Source organism: Pyrus communis, chromosome 2 (genome assembly GCF_041283825.1).
Source record: "Pyrus communis isolate YQ-2024b chromosome 2, ASM4128382v1, whole genome shotgun sequence".
NCBI classification, from domain to species: domain Eukaryota; kingdom Viridiplantae; phylum Streptophyta; class Magnoliopsida; order Rosales; family Rosaceae; genus Pyrus; species Pyrus communis.
The window spans coordinates 28,118,778-28,136,825 of record NC_142566.1 but is presented as its reverse complement, the minus strand read 5'-3'; the positions used below and the strand labels follow the sequence as shown (position 1 = coordinate 28,136,825).

Here is an 18,048-nt window from a genome sequence, read left to right as displayed (position 1 = left end):
TTGAAACTCTACCTTTAATAAAAATTTGAATATGAGACACAATAAGTTGAAGAAAAAACTTAGGGCCCATTTGTTATCCTATCTAAAAATTTTCATTATTTTTTTAAAACATTTCTTGAAAATAATTTTTTTTAAGATTTAAAAACTTTTTTGGTATAAGATTTAAAATTTTGAATCTTAAAACTTAAACTAGACAAAGAGATTCAAAGACAGGGAGAAATAGGGGAGAGGACAAAAGAAAGTAAGATGTGATCAAAGTAAAGAGAAACAAGAGAGGATCATATGAGATAGAAAGGAGGAGAGAGAATGAAGAGTGGATTGGAGGAGAGACAAAGAAGAAAAAGGACAGAAGGATGAGCACGGAGAAAAGAGAGAGGTTTGGAGTGAGGGGGAGGAGGGTGAGAAAAGAAAAGAGTAAACTTTAAGTTTAAAATATCTAAAAACTCACTTTTTGTGTTTTTATATAATATGCTATATTTTTTAGTTAGTCTTGAGTTCAGTTTTTGAAAATAATCCTATCAAATAAGTTTTTAAGGCTTAAAACTTGAAAATTGTTTTTGAGTTAAAAAAAAAAATAGATTCAAGTAGAGTACCAAACAAATATTTAATTACTAAGCGAATCCACTGCTTAACTCTACCTTGAATAAAAATTTGAATATGAGACGCCATAAGTTGAGAAAAAACCTTACTTACTAAGGGAATCCACTACTTATGCCACAAACCTTATCGGTTGAATTTGTTATTCTACCTTTTCATCTTTTTATTTTCTTTTGGATCTTGCAATATTGCAAGTGACTCTCTATCACAGTTGTGGTGACGAGTATTGACTCTGCTCTATAACGTGATTTGAATTATGTTGATTTTTTATTTAACATAATTTAACAAATTTATCGTTTAACAAAAAAAATACAAGAAATCGTTTACTTGTTAAGTCACGCTTTAAAAACCAACTCCTTAAATTAATCAAATCGTACATTATTTAATCGTTCGATTAACATTGTCAAAAAATTTAGTATTTAATTGAAGACATAATGCGTGTAATTATTGAACAACCATTAAACGAATAAATAATGAGTAATGCTATTTTTATCACAATTTTATATCATATTTATTTACCATCTTAGGTGACAGATGAGTTTGACAAACTACATCATTTAATTTCAATATTTTTATTAATTAAAATACTTAAATAATCTTAGGTGGGGAATGATACTTCTCGTATACCACAATCATCATTTAATTAACAATCTTTTTATTAATTCTTAATTAATATTTTGATTAAATGCTAATTAATTTAGATGATGTAGCTGTCTAAATAATTACGGTAAGAATACTATTATTGATAAATAATTATAAATTTGACTAAATAATTATTGAACAACCGTTAAACGAATAAATAATTTCCTTGAATTTCTCTTCCTTCTGGTGAGAGTCTCCCTCTTCTTTGAGTGCTTTCTCGCCGGCCGTGTGCGACTGTGCAACTTTCTCCGATCTCCTCTTTGAGCTGCCGGTGGCAGACCCTTGCTCCTTTTCTCCCTTCTTTTCCGCTGCCCTCTTGCTGGTTTGACCCTTTTCACCACCCTCTGGTTTCGTTGCCAAGATGCCCCGATTTCACTCCACCCTTCCCTCCACCTCCATGATTTCCAACAATCATTTCCCTTTCCATTCCCATTGCATCGTCTCCCCATCGATCCCGCAATCCGATTCTGAATGCAGTAATCAACACCGCCATTTTTTTTTCGATTTACGAGGAAGGTGGGTGGTTGGGGTTTTTCCCACGTCGGCGTCGGCGGATGGAAGTTGTTAGGATTTCTTTGGGGTTTTCTTTTGTCTTGGGCTCACAACTTTCGGCTGGGTTGTAACTCGGGGTCCATAACCGATTTCGAGCACGTTGATCATATGCGCTGCACTGAGTTAGGTCCCCCATGTCCTTTGGATGGCCGTATCGAGCGGTGATGGACCATGTTTCACCAGATAGTAATCACAACTGACCAGTCCCAGCTCGCCAGCTGCGCACCAAGATATCGCTTGCTACTACGAGCCAACCCAGATGAGGATAATGGTTTCCTCTAACATACGCTGCGCCTCGACAACTCATACGCCTTCCCCTCTATTATATAGCTCACTCTCTCTCGCTCCTCAGCCTCTTCAAGCTATGAACTTCTGGTACTCTCTCTCTCTCTCTCTCTCGCTCTCTCTCTCTCTCTCTCTAACTTTGAAAGTTTCTTTTAGTGCTAACTAGTCAATGATGAAAGAAATATTAGTTATTTAGTTGTGTTCTTGTGTGTTAATGTGGATTGGAAATGTTGGTGTTCAGCAGAAATTCAATTGGAATTTTAATGGGATTTGTTCAATTTGATTAGTAATTGTAATGGTTTACTCAAATCAGCTGTTTATATCTATCTCTAACTCTAATAAGTAATTTTTTTTTTTTTTAATAAAGTTTGATGCTTTGATCTTGTTGGAGTGATTTATGCTTGTTGTTGGATTAAAAATTGCAAATTTATTGAAGTAAAAGTTAAAGGGTTTGTGAAAGTTTGAAAATTTGATATGGCCTCGACTGTGAGGAGGATCATTTTCCACGGAAAAAGCGAAAATGGTCTTCTATCCCTTTCGATTTTCGTCAAATGTTTCGTCCTTAGTTGATGTTCGTGTTTATCAACTGTCTGGCATTGGATACTTGGTCATCAATATGGCTGATTGCTTGTTGTTCTTCTTTTTGGTGCAGTTAGTTTTACTGTAATTTGCTGAGTGAACAATGATGGCAGCGGTTACTAGGATGGAGTCCACATTGCTTGGAATTATTCTTACCTCTTTTGTCATGTTGAGCTTTTTGGCGAATGGGAATGCAGCAGGAATTACGAGTACTTTCTTACGATCTGAGTATCCAGCAGTTGATATGCCTCTGGACCATAAAGTATTTGCGGTGCCAAAGGGTTACAATGCTCCACAACAAGTGAGAATTCATAGCTATTTGATATCGCTGTAGAAAAATAGGCACATTGTATAGTTTTTCAGAATTCAGGATGTGGAAGGTTACGGTCCCTTATTTCTTATTCTGATTAACTCGAAAGTGCTATAATTAATATGAATAGGATGAAAAATCCTTTACAATGTTGATGTTTTGAGTTGTAATGTTCTTATACACTTCAAACATTCATTGCAGGTGCATATCACCCAAGGTGACTATGATGGAAAGGCTGTAATCATCTCATGGGTTACGCCTGATGAACCAGGGGATAGTAAAGTGCAGTATGGTACATCAGAGAAAAAATATGAGTTTTCTGCTAAGGGCGTCGTGACAAACTACACCTTCTATCACTATAAGTCTGGCTACATCCATCACTGTCTTGTTGGTGGCCTTGAGGTAGCCATGATTACTTTGTGAAGTATACTAGTAGAAGCATATATGGTGTGAGTTTCTCTCTGGGTTTGCTATCATGAAAAGCTTGTGTCAACGATGTTGTCTCAGTCAATAATGTAAATTTAAAGTTTTTATCGGCTCTGTTAATTGGTGCCTCCAAGTTCCCCAAATTATGCTTCCACCTTGTTGTATGATTTAGACTCAATATAAGAAATTGTTCATTCACTTGCTTATAGTTTCACTAAACCATCAATTGTTTCTTGTTTTCAGTATGACACAAAGTACTATTACAAAATTGGAAATGGCAGTTCATCTCGAAAATTTTGGTTTACAACACCTCCAAAGGTCGACCCAAATTCTCACTACACATTTGGGATCATAGGTGAGTTGTTTTCTCTCTGCAAAGGGTCCGATAACAGTTAGTTTCTCTAAGCTGTGACCACAGCCTGATATACTTGTACCCTAGGAATTCTTGTCATTCTTTGTGTAAAATAATGTTGAATTTTGTAGTTTCTCCTAATAAATCATTATCTGTATGTTGCAGGTGATTTGGGTCAGACGTTTAACTCTCTGTCAACTCTTGAGCACTATATGAATAGTGCAGGACAGGCCGTTTTATTTGTCGGAGATCTTTCCTATGCTGATAGATATGAGTATAATGACATAGGTTTACGGTGGGACACATGGGCTCGATTCGTTGAGCAAAGTACTGCATATCAGACATGGATGTGGTCTGCTGGCAATCATGACATTGATTACAGGCCTATTATGGTAAAGTACCAAGCATATCTAATTGTCTGAGTTACTTTTGTCACTATAAGCCTTTTTTTTATTATTCTGCCTTAGAACTCTATGCAATGAAAATATATCCGCAACATAAAAAAGTTGTAAAATATTAGTGACATCTAAATAAGTTTATATACATGATTTGTTGTGTTCTGCAACTCCTATCACGTTAACAGTGCAACCTAAAAATTATTGATTTATCCAACTATTAGTTTTGTACATATTCTAGGGAGAAGTTACTCCGTTCAAGAACTATCTTCACCGGTATGCTACTCCTTATCTGGCCTCTAATAGTAGCAATCCTCTTTGGTATGCCATCAGACGTGCATCAGCTCATATAATCGTGTTGTCCAGTTACTCCCCATTTGGTAATTGTACATTCCTACACTTTCAAATATGTGAACAGACACTTTCTATTTTGTGCCAGTACATCTTACATCAATTATTAATTTTGTCACCAGTGAAGTACACGCCTCAATATATGTGGCTAGCAGAAGAATTGGAAAAGGTTGACAGGGAAAAGACACCTTGGCTCATAGTCCTTATGCATATTCCAATGTACAATAGTAATGACGCTCATTTCATGGAAGGTGAAAGCATGCGAGCGGTGTTTGAGAGTTGGTTCGTTCAATACAAAGTTGATGTGGTGTTTGCTGGCCACGTCCATGCTTATGAGAGATCGGTATGATTCTTTACCTTTTATGTTTTCTATTGTATCCTATTATATGATATGACTTGGTACGGCATTCAACGTTGGAGTAGAATTTTATAATTCTGTACATCTTTGTGTACACAATTCTGTTATTCTAGCATCGAGGTCTATTGAAGTTTGTAATACTTAACGGACATTTCTTGTTATTCATACATATTGTGTCATTTCATCGCTAGATTGTGGGTCATGTTTTTCTTCCCTTTTTATTTCAGTATCGTATCTCCAATATACAATACAACGTAACGAGTGGTATCCGTTACCCCATACCAGACAAATCAGCTCCTGTATATGTAAATGTTGGAGATGGAGGGAACAATGAAGGACTGGCTGCACGGTAGGAACTTTAGTCTAGTTTCTTTATTACGATTTTTGTTTCGTTAATAAGTAAAAGGGTCAGTCGAAACAGGATAGCATAATTGAAGAGACATAATTTCATTTCGTAGATTTGATCACTAACAGTCGGTAGGGAAATCGAGTTCCTTTTGTGCAGACAGTCTTGACTAACACATGTTCTATGGTTTCTGTAGGTATAGGGATCCACAACCAGATTATTCTGCATTCCGAGAAGCAAGCTACGGGCATTCCACGCTTGAGCTTATAAACAGGACACACGCACTCTACCATTGGAACCGCAATGATGAAGGGAAGAAAACTGCGGCGGACGCATTTGTATTCCACAACCAGTACTGGCGAGCATAGCCATACGGTATTCATGTTTTTGGTGCCAAAACAGCGAGCAATCACTTTTCTGTAATGCAGGGGTACGAATCACAGGACTGAAGAAGCATAATGTTAGGAAGTTAATGGACGAAATTGCTATGTATTGATAAATAATCGATAACGTCGATCGGGCTTTTGCTCGATTGATATCTCATTGAAGAATGCAGTGATGCTGTAATAGCTTGTATCGAGACGGACGTAATAGCTATGGATTTTTAATTTTGTTTTCGACTATTTCGACTATTTTAAGGAGTTAAATACAAAATCCTGGAGGGGCGCAAAACAAAATGAAATTTTCTTTCGATGTTAAAAACACTAATAATGAAAATCATACTTGTTAGGATGAAAAATCAAGCATTAAAATAGAAACAGTTTTGCCAAGAAATCGGGTGAATCTTGTAAATCTTCAATATAAAATCAACAAGAAAGATCAAACGTGTAGAAGTTACAATTCCAAAGTATCTTGTTGTGCATCTGTAATACCAATAAAATACCATCGCATTAGTGAAAATCAAGTATAACCGAAAAGATCGTTAATAAATCATTTTGCCTGTTCTTTTTATTCAACAATGTTGTTTGATGATTGTAACCGTCTAAACTCTAAGTTAGCCTTTAAAGTTCCACACTGTAAAATTTCAAGTCGTTAAATTGTCCCGTTAATCAAGCCAAAATCTTAGTGTCTTGGGGAGAAACATGGCTCATCTATTTGCTGACTAGTGTTAAATGCCAACGAGATTTCGAATTTAGTTAATTTTAGGAACATTAAGAGGGGCATAGAAAATACTGTTCAAATCATCTTACAACATTACAGGACGAGAATGCAAGCCGAAGTGGTTGCCAGCTTTCGCATACATATATAAATAAATAAATGCGAGCAAATAAGGCAACCAAGTCGTCGGGCACCACTGAATCAAATGAGAAAATCCAGCAAAAATTAACTCGGTCAAAATTCCGAAATGTCACCAAAGATCGCAATGTGGCATCCGATCCTATTAACTTGCATTTTCCGCGACAGTCGGGCGGGCAGTGACATAAGAACCCCTCCATACGAACCACAATGCAGCTGGAAAAGATGGAATGGTAAACCGTAACCAAAGGCGAAGATGCAGAATCCCGCTACAAATACACAGTAACGCAGGTCGATAATCTGACAATCCAAGCAAAGAGGAACTGAGTAACCCCGCGCGTAGAATCTGATCGGCAATACAGTATACAACTTCACTACATTTATGACAGGTACTATGAAAAAACTAAACGTACACCATCTGAGTACCTTTCATGTTTGTGAATCAAGCATTTGTGAAGGTGTCTTTGGCGCTCTGTATACATCTCTGGGCGGATAGTACATCTTCGATCCACCGTTAGTCATACAACAGTCGACAGATATCAATTAAGAATCACGGTAAATTGGTTGTGCGTTCCACTTAAGCTGCACGTTCAATTTCCCGGATTTGGCCCCATCTAGCGGTATCGAGTCTTGGTATTCCCCTTCTATGATAACCCTGGTGAGGGTCATGATGCATCTGCCCATATAGTCCTGCACGATGCAAAAAGGGCCTAGGTTAATGCTCGTTCGAAAGTAAATGTCAAAGCCACTATGAGACAGTTGAGAAACATTGCCATCACGTCCGAAAGTAAAAATCATATGAACTGAAAGGACTAGTACCTTGCCAAAAGTGTCATGGTCCCAGACTTCAAGTATGAGCATGTCATGCAATCCATCCTCGACAACAAAGTCAAAAGTTTGATTCCAAACAGGATTCAAGTTGTCATTAACTACCTGAGAGGAAAAATAATTTTAAAGATCAACGAAACTTATAGGAGCAAGTGGCCCTTTACCACAGTGGTGGAAAGGTGTTGAGCCCTTGCATGACGGCGTGGATTTAAACCCCGTTGGTGGCTAATCTAACAAAATCTATCGTTTGACCAAAAAAAAAAATACAAAACAAAACTTAAAGGCTACAACTACACAAATGAACAAGGCAGCAAGCCTTACGACGGGCAATTAAAACTAAGGAAAACTAACGAAAAGTTCTCAAAAACTTTAGTTTTAATGAAAATGACAAAATAAGGGCGTAAGTGAATAGTACTAGGAGTGATTTTTCAAAGTAAAAATGTCATTTTCGTTTAAAGTGAACAGTACCAGGAGTGTTTCATTAAGATTCCCTTAAAACTACATGGTCTTTTGGCATTCAGAATCTTACCCTAGTTTTGTTTTTCGTTCCTGATTTCTTTAAGGTGAGTATTATGTAAGGATCAGCCTTCCCCATGAGATCAGCAGGTGGCAAGTCCTCAGCAGATATCATAGTAATAGTTAGTACTCCTCTAATTATGACCTCCCTTTTCTTCTGTGCGGCTTCCTTTTCACTTTCAGTAGCATCTGTTCCGTTCATTCCACTTTTAAGCACCTTTTCCAAAGAGGTCATCGCGGAGTTGGAAGTAAAAGGATTAGCGAAGCCATTCTCCATGCCAAATGGACAATATAACAGCTCCAAATGCACCTAAAACAGAAAGAAAAACGTTTAAGGAAAAGTGAAAATTCGTCTCATAATATATCAGAAAGAATATACAACTACAGCGGGTGGGAGCATATAATATGATCTAATTTCAAGTTCCAGTAGCCATCCACAGAAAGGTGTAAATTCCAATAGCCATCCATAGTATGATCCATAAAGCATCTCAAAATTACTTGCTGTTCCTAGTGACCCATCGGATGAAGATTAGTCTTCTAACCTGCCCGCGGTTTTTATTATCTCTTTGGACATCCAAGCTTTTAACCAGCTTCAACCACACATCCTTCACTTTACCAGGCAGAAGCTCACTTAGTTGTACTTGAGCACATCCAATGAGCTCAGATGCTTGAAATCCCTCATCATCATAAACTTTAACCACCAAATGTTGAGTCGATTCATCTTCAACAATAAATTCAAAGTGCTCATTCCAGATTGGATTCAAATCATTGTTCTGACGAGGAAGACAAAAATATAGAGTTTCTTCAAACCCAATTAAAAGAAAAACAAATAAGTAAATGCATGGATATATAAGAAGATCCGAATATTTACAATGGTTTTGCTTCTTTTCATTCTGTTGGGTAAAGGTCGTATGTATAGTCTTGCAAACGGATCTGATTTTCCCACCACGTCTTTATTTGTTAACTCCTTTGCCTGCACAAGTTTCACCTCTAGCATTCCGACTGGCTTTAACTCCAGATCACTAACCAAATGAAGTTAATCAAAATAGCGTTAAAAAAAAACATTAATTAAAAACATAGACCATTGAATAAATGATTAATAAATATTGATAGGTGACAAATGGACAATCCTGTGCATTCTCCTTTACCTGTAATCCCCTGGCAAAATGGGAAAAACTTTCCGAACAGGCCATGTAATTGAATCTTCAACGGCATCCCGTATTGTCCCCTGTATAAATATTATGCCTCTCAATTAAACCAAGTATGTATGATAAAACAAATGCTGCATATATTTAATAAGACCTCCTAACTCTTCTAGTGTTGGAAGGTACTGTTCATTTTAATGCAAAGCATGTATGATAAAACTGATCCTGCATCTATGAAATAAGACCTACTAAGTCGTATATTTTTTAAAGACAATCATCCCTTGCAGCCGTTCAATTGGTTTGATTTAATTTACAAGCAAGGATGTATTAAACCCGATGTCTGCATGTGAGTTGCCAGATGACAAAATATAAATCATACATGAGTGCAAGAATCAATTAAGAAAGAAAAAAACTATGAAATTGCTCAAACCTCAATTGCATCAGATATCCCAGGTAATGCAGATATGTCGCCACCCACAACTTTAAGCTTAAAATCTAACTTTTTCTGCAAACAACAAAACACTTGCTAAATCGGAGTTGTTGATTGTGTCTCCTGCAATCTAACAGCATTCAGCTAGCTATTGATGACAGAATATCAATAATCCTACAAATATGCTATTTTATGCGAAATATGTAACCTCCATTCAAAATTTTTTTAAACATGGCTCTAGAAATAGAAGCTACCTTTTCTCTCAATGAGTAGCAAACAGCTCCAAAGCACGGAAACTCGTCAACCAGAGGCTTGAAGATCAGCCTGAATACCCCCGTGAATCCAATATCTTTCACCTGAAAATCAACATGTCAGTTATCAATCACAGATAAAAGTACATATATTCTTATCATGAGCTTTAGGAAAAAACCTCTATTGAAGGAAGCAAGTAGGCATTAAGTTGTAGATTACCTGCACCGGTAGTGCTACGCCAACTAAAGTCTTGATAGCTAGTATTATACTCGGATTTCCATCCCACTGCATTTCCAACTCCATAATGATACTGTCACCTCCACCTTCAACTATAGAAACCCCTAATGAAAAGAAAAAAAAAACTCTCTCATTACAACCCCGACATTAATGAATGCTTATTGCTTTGCAGAAGCTTCATTTAACGCCCCCGCTTTTAATGATATCGAAAACCATAACAAATTGGAAGATTTTGATCCACTATCATCTATACCATACATAATGCTTAAAAATAGAACCAGAAACAACTGGCATGCTCACGGCCATAACACGATTCAACTTAAAAACTACTTAGGACTAGTGTTCCTAACTCTAAGTTAATGACTTACAGATATATGTAGGGATTATCTACATGATCAATCAAGTTGTGGTGAAAAATAAGGAAATGTGACATCTTTGTGAAAAATAAGGAAACCCCATTTTCCAAACAAGCACAAAGAATTCAAAAGAGACAACTTTTTTTTCGATCGTTAAATAAATTGAACTGACCTGTAAACTGAGGTGCCACCGTACCAAGAGTGAACTTGGAAAATTTGAGTGAGGACAATATGATTGGTCTGTACTGCTCCAGAACTGGCTCCACGGATGTCTTTATCAGCTCGGACGCTGCCTGCACCACCATTTTTAGAAACCCACCTCAAAAAATCATCAAAATTTAGCAAAGTTCTAAATTTTGGATAAATACAGAAACCCCCGATGGATCTTTACCTCATTGACATAAGGCCACATCTTTTCGAGGTGAGAATTGAGCCATGCCAACTGAAAAATTCAAGGAAAATACATTAGTCGCCGGAGATTCTGATGGGAGAGAGAGAGTTGGGAGCTCAACTTCTGGCGGTGAGAGAAGACGACCCAGGATGGGTAAAACTCGGGAGGCAAGAGCTTTCTGGAGTCCTCGACGGTCATTCGAGCAAAAGCAGCCACAGTGGTGGCCAGCTCGGACCGGAGCTTGGACCGACGCTTCTCGAACCGGACAAAGAGGACAATGATTGCGAGTCCGACAAGTATTCCGAGAAATAATCCGAAAACGAAGGCCATTGGATTGGTCGAGATTTGGGGCTGCTGCTGCTCGGTTGGTAAGAGAAAGAGCGAGAGAGAGAGAGAGAGAGAGAGAGAGAGAGAGAGAGAGAGAGTGGGGTATCAAATCGTAAATGCCAATATAATTATATAATTATATAATTAATACTATGGAGTCTTAATTATGGTAGTTTTCTTAATTTTTCTTCGGGGTAGTGAAGATGTGGGCGGAGGAAGCGGTGGGTGGAGGGCGGGGGTTGCTGTCTCCGACGCAGAGAGTGAAAGGAAATGCTTTGCGTAGCCGACAACAAGACAATTACAAAACAAAATAAATACATAATTTACAAATTGGGACACTTATATGAGATCGGAGAGAAAATAGTTGACGTCTGACAAGCAACCGTTAGCCTAATGGCAGCCACGCGCCACCTATTTGCTCAGGACAATAGGACCTGAAAGTCAATCTCGTGACTTTGAGTGCAAAAGCGGATATTTATAATCAATCAAGTTACAAGTCATTTATTATATTTTATTTTGAAATGAAAATGCTATGATGAAATACAAAATCTTGAAATAGTTGGCCAAACTGCAAGTTTTGATTTTTTGATTTTTTATTTTTGATTTTATTTTATTTTTAGTTATTTTTTTAGATTGTAATACAGTATGTTGAATTGGCTGCTAGTTCGAATCAGACCTTCGGCTCCCGATTTTTGATGAATTACCTATGTTGCCTACTCTAAGCTTTTTTTGCTTTTAGTATTCAGAGATGCACATGCCATGGATTTTAAAGCTACCATGTTGATAAGAATACTGTTGCTCTTTTTACGATTTATGTCATATTTTTCTCAAGTGTCTCAAGGTCTTTCCACCGCCTATCTGCACAAGTTATTGCGTCCCATTCCATATAATTGACTTATTGAGAATTCTATTCTTTTGGGAAAGAAAAATACTAAATGTAATAACAAAAAACTTGGTAAAAGACTTGCAAATTTGATTTAAAATTTTAGTCTCATTATCATTATCCTCAATCGTATAATCAATTTGTCAATTAAGAATTTTACAGTCTATTGATTAAAAATGACATACAATAAATAAAATTTCAGATATTTTTTATTAGTTATTATCGAGCTTTTTCATCATACGAAAAATGATAATCTAACTGAATTTTTACAGCAAAAACATAAGTTTCGAAGTCAAACGTAAACGAACAAGCACGTTATCGCAATCAACCAGTCGACTTGTTCCATTTTTTTTAGGTTGGATTTTTAAGAAAAAAGAACATTGGACAGGGCACGTGCTGGGAGAATGGTAGGTGAGCAAAACGACAGCGTAGAGGATTATGTGGGACCATCTCTCTGTGGAAAAGAACGATATACACCTCATCGATTCGCCACGGGTACCAACCCGGGGCCCACACGTAAGGTGTTTTCACTACCTGCGCTCGCGCCTACGTTTTCTGCATGAGGACAATCACTGAACCACTCCACGTGTTATGATGACGTGTATTTTTAATTGGTTTTTGTTTTGGAAGTCAACGTTTGCTAATTTCCTAATATTTGATTTTGTTTATAAATTATTCTCATAAAAATAATAGTATAGTACTAAAATAATGGTTTTTATTTGCGCCTTTTGTTTGTTTTGTGCTTATTGAAGCGGTTTTAAACAAAATTAAAAATGTTGTGAATGTAGAAATTGTCGCATACCGACCCGGGCTCCCATTATATTTGGGGTTTGATTCCACCGTAGCATGATATTGTCTGTCAGTGGGTCACCCATTATGGGATTGCTCTCGCGCTCTACTCACTTAACTTCAGAGTTCATCGAAACTCCGAAGCCAGTGAGCTCGCAAAAAGCTTCGTGCTAGGTAGAGATGAGAATATACATATAAGGCTTACAAGATCCACTCCCCTGGACGATGTAGGATGTTACAAAAATAATAAAGAATTGTAATAGATAAGTTTTTAATATTTGGAAAAGAAACCAATCTTGATCCATATTACAAAAGAAGTAACATTTGATCACAATAAATGCACATGCTATTACGCTTTTAAAACGAAAAAAACAAGTGTACTACAACTCATAAACTCATTTGAACTAAAAAAATGAGTATGATTTTCTCCCCTCCAAATTTTCTCCCTTCTCACTTTTTTCTTTGTCTTTTTCTCTCTGTAAAGAAGTCAACACAAGATGTTTACACGATTTAGTGTGACTTTCAAATAGGAAAGGATCAGAGAGAAGAAGGATTTACAAGATAAACAATCCTACTCCATTAGCAAAATGCGAAAACTCGATTCCTCTTCAATTCCTATTTCCAAGTATAGCAAATTTGTAAAATAAAAAAAACTTAAAATAAATAGTAAAAGTAAAATATATAGAACAAGTTTTTGAGTATATTCATTGTCAATCATTTTAGTCATTTTGTAAAAAAAAAAAAAAAAAAAAACTATTAAATAGGGAGCAAAACAAAAATATACCATAAATTTAATAAACAATGGTCAACACGATTTGACACAATTTGAGAGTATTTTTGTAATTTTATTATTTAACAAAAATTTTCGTAAAATGATCAAAATAATTAATAATAAACTAATCAAGAACCAATCTAAAAAATTATTTTGACTGAAAAGCCTATATATTTAAAAAGAAAATATATATATATATATATATATATGTATGTATTACGACAAACTAAATTAAATAATAGAACAATATGCAAGCGGGAGCAGCGTATCATCGCCCAACAGCGGTGGAGTCCCGAATCCAGTCAATTCTGCAGATAAGAAGCCACGGAGACAGATTGAGAGAGAGAGAGAGTCCCCCGACACACAATCATATACAAAAGCAAACACCCACTTTACTTTTAACACTTCAATCGAGTTCCGTGTCCCGACGCTCCGCCGCCCGCCGCCGCCACCTGCAAAACACAGAATCATGTTCGTCCACGGAAACACCAACGGCAGCCTCAATGCGGCGGAGGACCCCGAATCCATCACCGCCCCGTTAATCTCGCGCCAGCGATCCGCCCCGAACTCCACGTCGCAGGTGGCTCTGGTGGGCGCCAATGTCTGCCCGATCGAGAGCCTCGATTACGAGATTCTCGAGAACGAGTTCTTCAAGCAGGACTGGCGGAGCCGCGGGAAGGTCCACGCGTTCCAGTACCTATTCATGAAGTGGGTCTCGTGTTTCCTCATCGGCATCGTTGTCGGGCTCATCGGATTCTGCAATAACCTCGCTGTCGAAAACATCGCCGGAATTAAGTTCGTTGTCACTTCCAACATGATGTTGCAGCGCAGGTAGCTCTGACTTTCACTTCAAGATTAAATTTGATTGTTTTTTCTTTGAATTTTTGTCTTCAATTTTGTTTTTTCTTTTGTTGTTGGGGATTCACAGGTTTTGGCTGGCTTTTGCTGTCTTCTTCTTCTCGAATTTTGGTCTCACTCTGTTTGCGGTTGTGATCACGGCTTTGGTGGCGCCGGCCGCCGCGGGCTCCGGTATACCGGAGGTGAAGGCTTACCTGAACGGCGTCGATGCGCCCAGAATATTTTCCATTAAGACGTTGTTTGTCAAGGTGACTTGCTAACTCTGTGAGATTGTGTTTATAAGTGCTGTTTATAAGTGCTTTTGTTGTGTAAGTGAATTGCTTGTTAGCAAAGCTGCTTTTGCCAATTGCAAGTTTGAATTGGGTTTTGCTTACTTTGTGTGAAAGTTAGCAACTTGATAGTTTTTGAATTCAACCATGTAATCTGAACTTACACATTGAGATAATTAAGAATTCTGCATATGGCAATTTAGGAATTCAACCGAAATTCGATTTGCTAGATTTCATATTTTTCTTTTGTTTCAGATTGTTGGTAGTGTTACTGCGGTGTCATCGTCTCTTCTTATCGGAAAGGCAGGGCCCATGGTGCATACCGGTGCATGTGTTGCATCATTGGTGGGTCAGGGAGGATCGAAGAAGTATGGCTTGACATGGAAATGGCTGCGATACTTCAAGAACGATCGTGACCGTAGGGATCTTGTAACGTGTGGAGCAGCTGCTGGAATTGCTGCCTCTTTCCGTTCCCCTGTCGGTGGTGTACTCTTTGCTTTTGAAGAAATGGCATCTTGGTACACTAACTTCTCTATCTGAACTCGTTTGTTTTGTCGTTGCTTGAGTTTGTAGTAGTAGTAAGAATGATTTCTGTTAGACTCAATTATTGACCTACTCGTGACATACGGGTGTAAAATGGATTTCCAATTATATTTCTTGCATTTAACCCAAGTGTTTCCGTTTGTTTCAATATTCAATACCTAACCGTACGTCTTTGATCCAGCAGATTGGCACATTTTTATCTAACCGAGCTTTTGTTTTGTAGGTGGAGAAGTGCACTTCTGTGGAGAGCTTTCTTTACAACTGCTATAATCGCGATTGTGCTTCGAGCTCTGATTGATGTTTGCTACAGCGGAAAATGTGGGCTATTTGGTACTGGAGGGCTGATAATGTTTGATGTTTATTCAGCTAGTATATCATATCACATTACCGATGTGCCTCCCGTGCTCCTCCTTGGCTTTGTAGGCGGCATATTGGGCAGCCTTTACAATTCTCTATTAACAAGAGTTCTCCGAGTATACAATATCATCCATGAGTAAGCCCTTCAGCTTAGTGACGTCTGCACAGATTAGTATATGTAAGATGTTCTGAAAACCCATAATTTGCTGACTGACGTCCCCTTGATGTTTTCCTTTGTCCAGGAGAGGTGTCATGTATAAAATTCTTATAGCTTGCACAATCTCCGTTTTCACATCTTGTCTTCTCTTTGGATTACCATGGCTTGCATCTTGTCGACCTTGCCCACCTCATGCAGCAGAAGCCTGCCCTACGATTGGACGGTCTGGTAACTACAAGAAGTTTCAGTGCCCTCCTGGTCATTATAATGACCTTGCCAGCCTCATATTTAACACGAATGATGATGCTATTAGAAACCTCTTCAGCAAGAACACTGATTCTGAGTTTCAATATTCCTCAATTATCATATTCTTCGTCACCTGTTTTTTCTTAAGTATCTTCAGCTACGGGGTTGTTGTGCCAGCTGGTCTTTTCGTACCTGTTATTGTGACTGGTGCATCTTATGGTCGTTTTGTTGGAATGCTAGTTGGCAAACACTCGAATCTCAATCATGGTCTATATGCTGTGTTGGGTGCTGCTTCTTTTCTTGGTGGAACCATGAGGATGACGGTCTCGCTGTGTGTAATTATTCTGGAATTGACCAATAATCTGTTATTGTTGCCATTAATAATGGTGGTTCTTCTTGTTTCCAAGACAACGGCGGATGCTTTCAATGGTAATATATATGATCTTATTATGAAAGCAAAGGGTCTTCCCTATCTGGAAAGTCATGTTGAACCGTACATGAGGCAGCTGACAGTAGCGGATGTAGTAATAGGGCCACTTCAACTCTTTCAAGGCATTGAGAAGGTTGGTAACATAGTACATGTCCTCCGGACTACAGGGCATAACGGGTTCCCTGTGATCGATGAGCCTCCGTTGTCTGAAACCCCCGTTTTGTATGGTTTAGTCCTCCGCACCCATCTTATTGAATTGTTGAAGAAGAAAGCATTCGTGTCCACCCCAGTTCGGACGAGCACCAATTCTTTTAAACTCTTCTCATCGGTGGATTTTGCCAAGAGGGGTTCAGGCAACGGTGACAAGATAGAAGACATAGAATTGACTGAGGAAGAGAAGGAAATGTTCATCGACTTGCATCCCTTCACTAATGCTTCACCTTATACTGTTGTGGAGACAATGTCACTAGCAAAGGCGCTCACACTTTTCCGAGAAGTTGGCTTAAGGCACCTTCTAGTGATACCCAAGTTGTCCAATGTAAGTGCGCATTCCCTGAAGTTTTTGTAGCTAACATCACGGTGTTGTGCTATACATGAACCGTCACATCTTATGCTAATTACTTACCAATCCATATTATTCCTTACAGCAGTTTTCTTACTAATGTCTTGTAATATCTACGCGTAATTGCAGAGATCTCCCGTGGTGGGTATATTGACAAGGCACGACTTCATGCCAGAACATATACTGAGCTTACACCCTATGTTGGTAAGGAGCAGGTGGAAAAGATTAAGATTCCGGCTGCCACCTCCGTCTAAACTCTTTTAGGCCTTTTCAGCCTAGCACAGAAGAAGAAGGTCTTGTAAACGATCTTCACTCGAGGGTATGAAATCACGACAAGTCCGGTATCTCATCATTTTTTGACTTCTTCAGTCGCTCCAGAGTAGAGGGCAGTAGTTTATATTGTCGGAATACATAATATGGTTCCGTTAGATACCATGATAAACCAGGAAAGGTGGTAATTTTGGCTGTCTGATGAAAGTATTTGTACGGTAATACGCAGCCGTAGAGAAAGAAACGAAGACGGTAAAATACTATACTTTAGTATCCTTCTCTTCCATTAAGATGGTCTGGTAGATTTTTACAGTTTAACTTCATGTTAATTTTCCAAACTAAATGCTTCATCCCGCACTCGATAGGGAAAAAAAAAATTACAGCTACACAACCCCTGCCGGTACTTAAAATCATGTGAAAAATCGCTGTAAAATGGAAAAAAGCGGAACTAGATATACAAGATTTGGTAGTCAACATTTAAATGTAAGTACGTTTGTTTTTCGGCTTCTCGTGACATGTAGTAGTTTTTCAATGTGACAAAGATGTCCAGAGAAAAAGTACGTGGTGTTATTTATACACTCCATTTTATCTTTAACCCACACTTCATTAATTTTTATCATTTACAACAATAACAACAAAGCCTTTTCTCACTAAGTGGGGTCGGCTATATGAATCCTAGAACGTCATTGTGCTCGGTTCTATGTCATATCCTCCGTTAGATCTAAGTACTCTAAGTCTTTTCTTAGAGTTGCTTCCAAAGTTTTCTTAGGTCTTCCTCTACCCCTTCGGCCTTCTTTGCACATATTCAAACCCTTGTAACCGATTTTCCCTAATCTATTCTTCAATTTTGGCTACTCCTACTTTACCTCGGATATTCTCATTCCTAATCTTATCATTTCTCGTGTGCCCACACATCCAACGAAGCATCTTCATCTTTGCTCTATATATACTCATCCATCTAGGATCGGTATTAAGTTACAAAAGAAATTATTACCGATAAA

At 38.0% G+C, this 18,048-nt stretch overlaps 3 protein-coding genes across 7 annotated transcripts; 2 read left to right on the top strand and 1 right to left on the bottom strand.

Annotated features, from left to right (window-relative positions):
* The first annotated feature begins 1,372 nt into the window (after positions 1-1,372).
* LOC137747118 (bifunctional purple acid phosphatase 26) lies at positions 1,373-5,816 on the top strand. 2 transcript variants are annotated; one of them, XM_068487129.2, is made up of 9 exons: positions 1,373-2,166; positions 2,729-2,956; positions 3,167-3,367; positions 3,635-3,746; positions 3,909-4,135; positions 4,380-4,518; positions 4,612-4,832; positions 5,075-5,196; positions 5,390-5,816. In XM_068487129.2, exons 2-9 carry the CDS (start codon positions 2,759-2,761, stop codon positions 5,559-5,561), a joined length of 1,392 nt encoding a protein of 463 aa, XP_068343230.2. In that variant the 5' UTR covers positions 1,373-2,166; positions 2,729-2,758; the 3' UTR covers positions 5,562-5,816. The 2 variants fall into 2 exon arrangements, with proteins under 2 accessions (XP_068343230.2, XP_068343229.2); XM_068487128.2 differs by having other exon boundaries at positions 4,380-4,832.
* Positions 5,817-6,317: 501 nt separating this feature from the next.
* Positions 6,318-11,227, bottom strand: LOC137748407 (synaptotagmin-5). 4 transcript variants are annotated; one of them, XR_015960201.1, is made up of 13 exons: positions 10,706-11,227; positions 10,585-10,635; positions 10,366-10,486; positions 9,820-9,941; positions 9,603-9,704; positions 9,349-9,423; positions 8,922-9,001; positions 8,645-8,795; positions 8,316-8,546; positions 7,787-8,083; positions 7,249-7,362; positions 6,856-7,119; positions 6,318-6,729 (listed from the first exon to the last, which is right to left on the bottom strand). XR_015960201.1 is itself a non-coding variant. In XM_088690078.1 (11 exons), exons 1-11 carry the CDS (start codon positions 10,603-10,605, stop codon positions 6,973-6,975), a joined length of 1,461 nt encoding a protein of 486 aa, XP_088546204.1. In that variant the 5' UTR covers positions 10,606-11,014; the 3' UTR covers positions 6,318-6,972. The 4 variants fall into 4 exon arrangements, 1 of the variants encoding a protein (XP_088546204.1); XR_015960199.1 differs by having other exon boundaries at positions 10,585-11,014; XR_015960200.1 differs by having other exon boundaries at positions 6,638-6,775; positions 10,585-11,014.
* Positions 11,228-13,578: 2,351 nt separating this feature from the next.
* LOC137747065 (putative chloride channel-like protein CLC-g) lies at positions 13,579-17,365 on the top strand. Its single transcript, XM_068487070.2, has 6 exons — positions 13,579-14,186; positions 14,284-14,461; positions 14,738-15,000; positions 15,249-15,518; positions 15,625-16,753; positions 16,907-17,365. The coding sequence occupies exons 1-6, from the start codon at positions 13,825-13,827 to the stop codon at positions 17,039-17,041; spliced, it is 2,337 nt and encodes a 778-aa protein (XP_068343171.2). The 5' UTR covers positions 13,579-13,824; the 3' UTR covers positions 17,042-17,365.
* Positions 17,366-18,048: the final 683 nt, after the last annotated feature.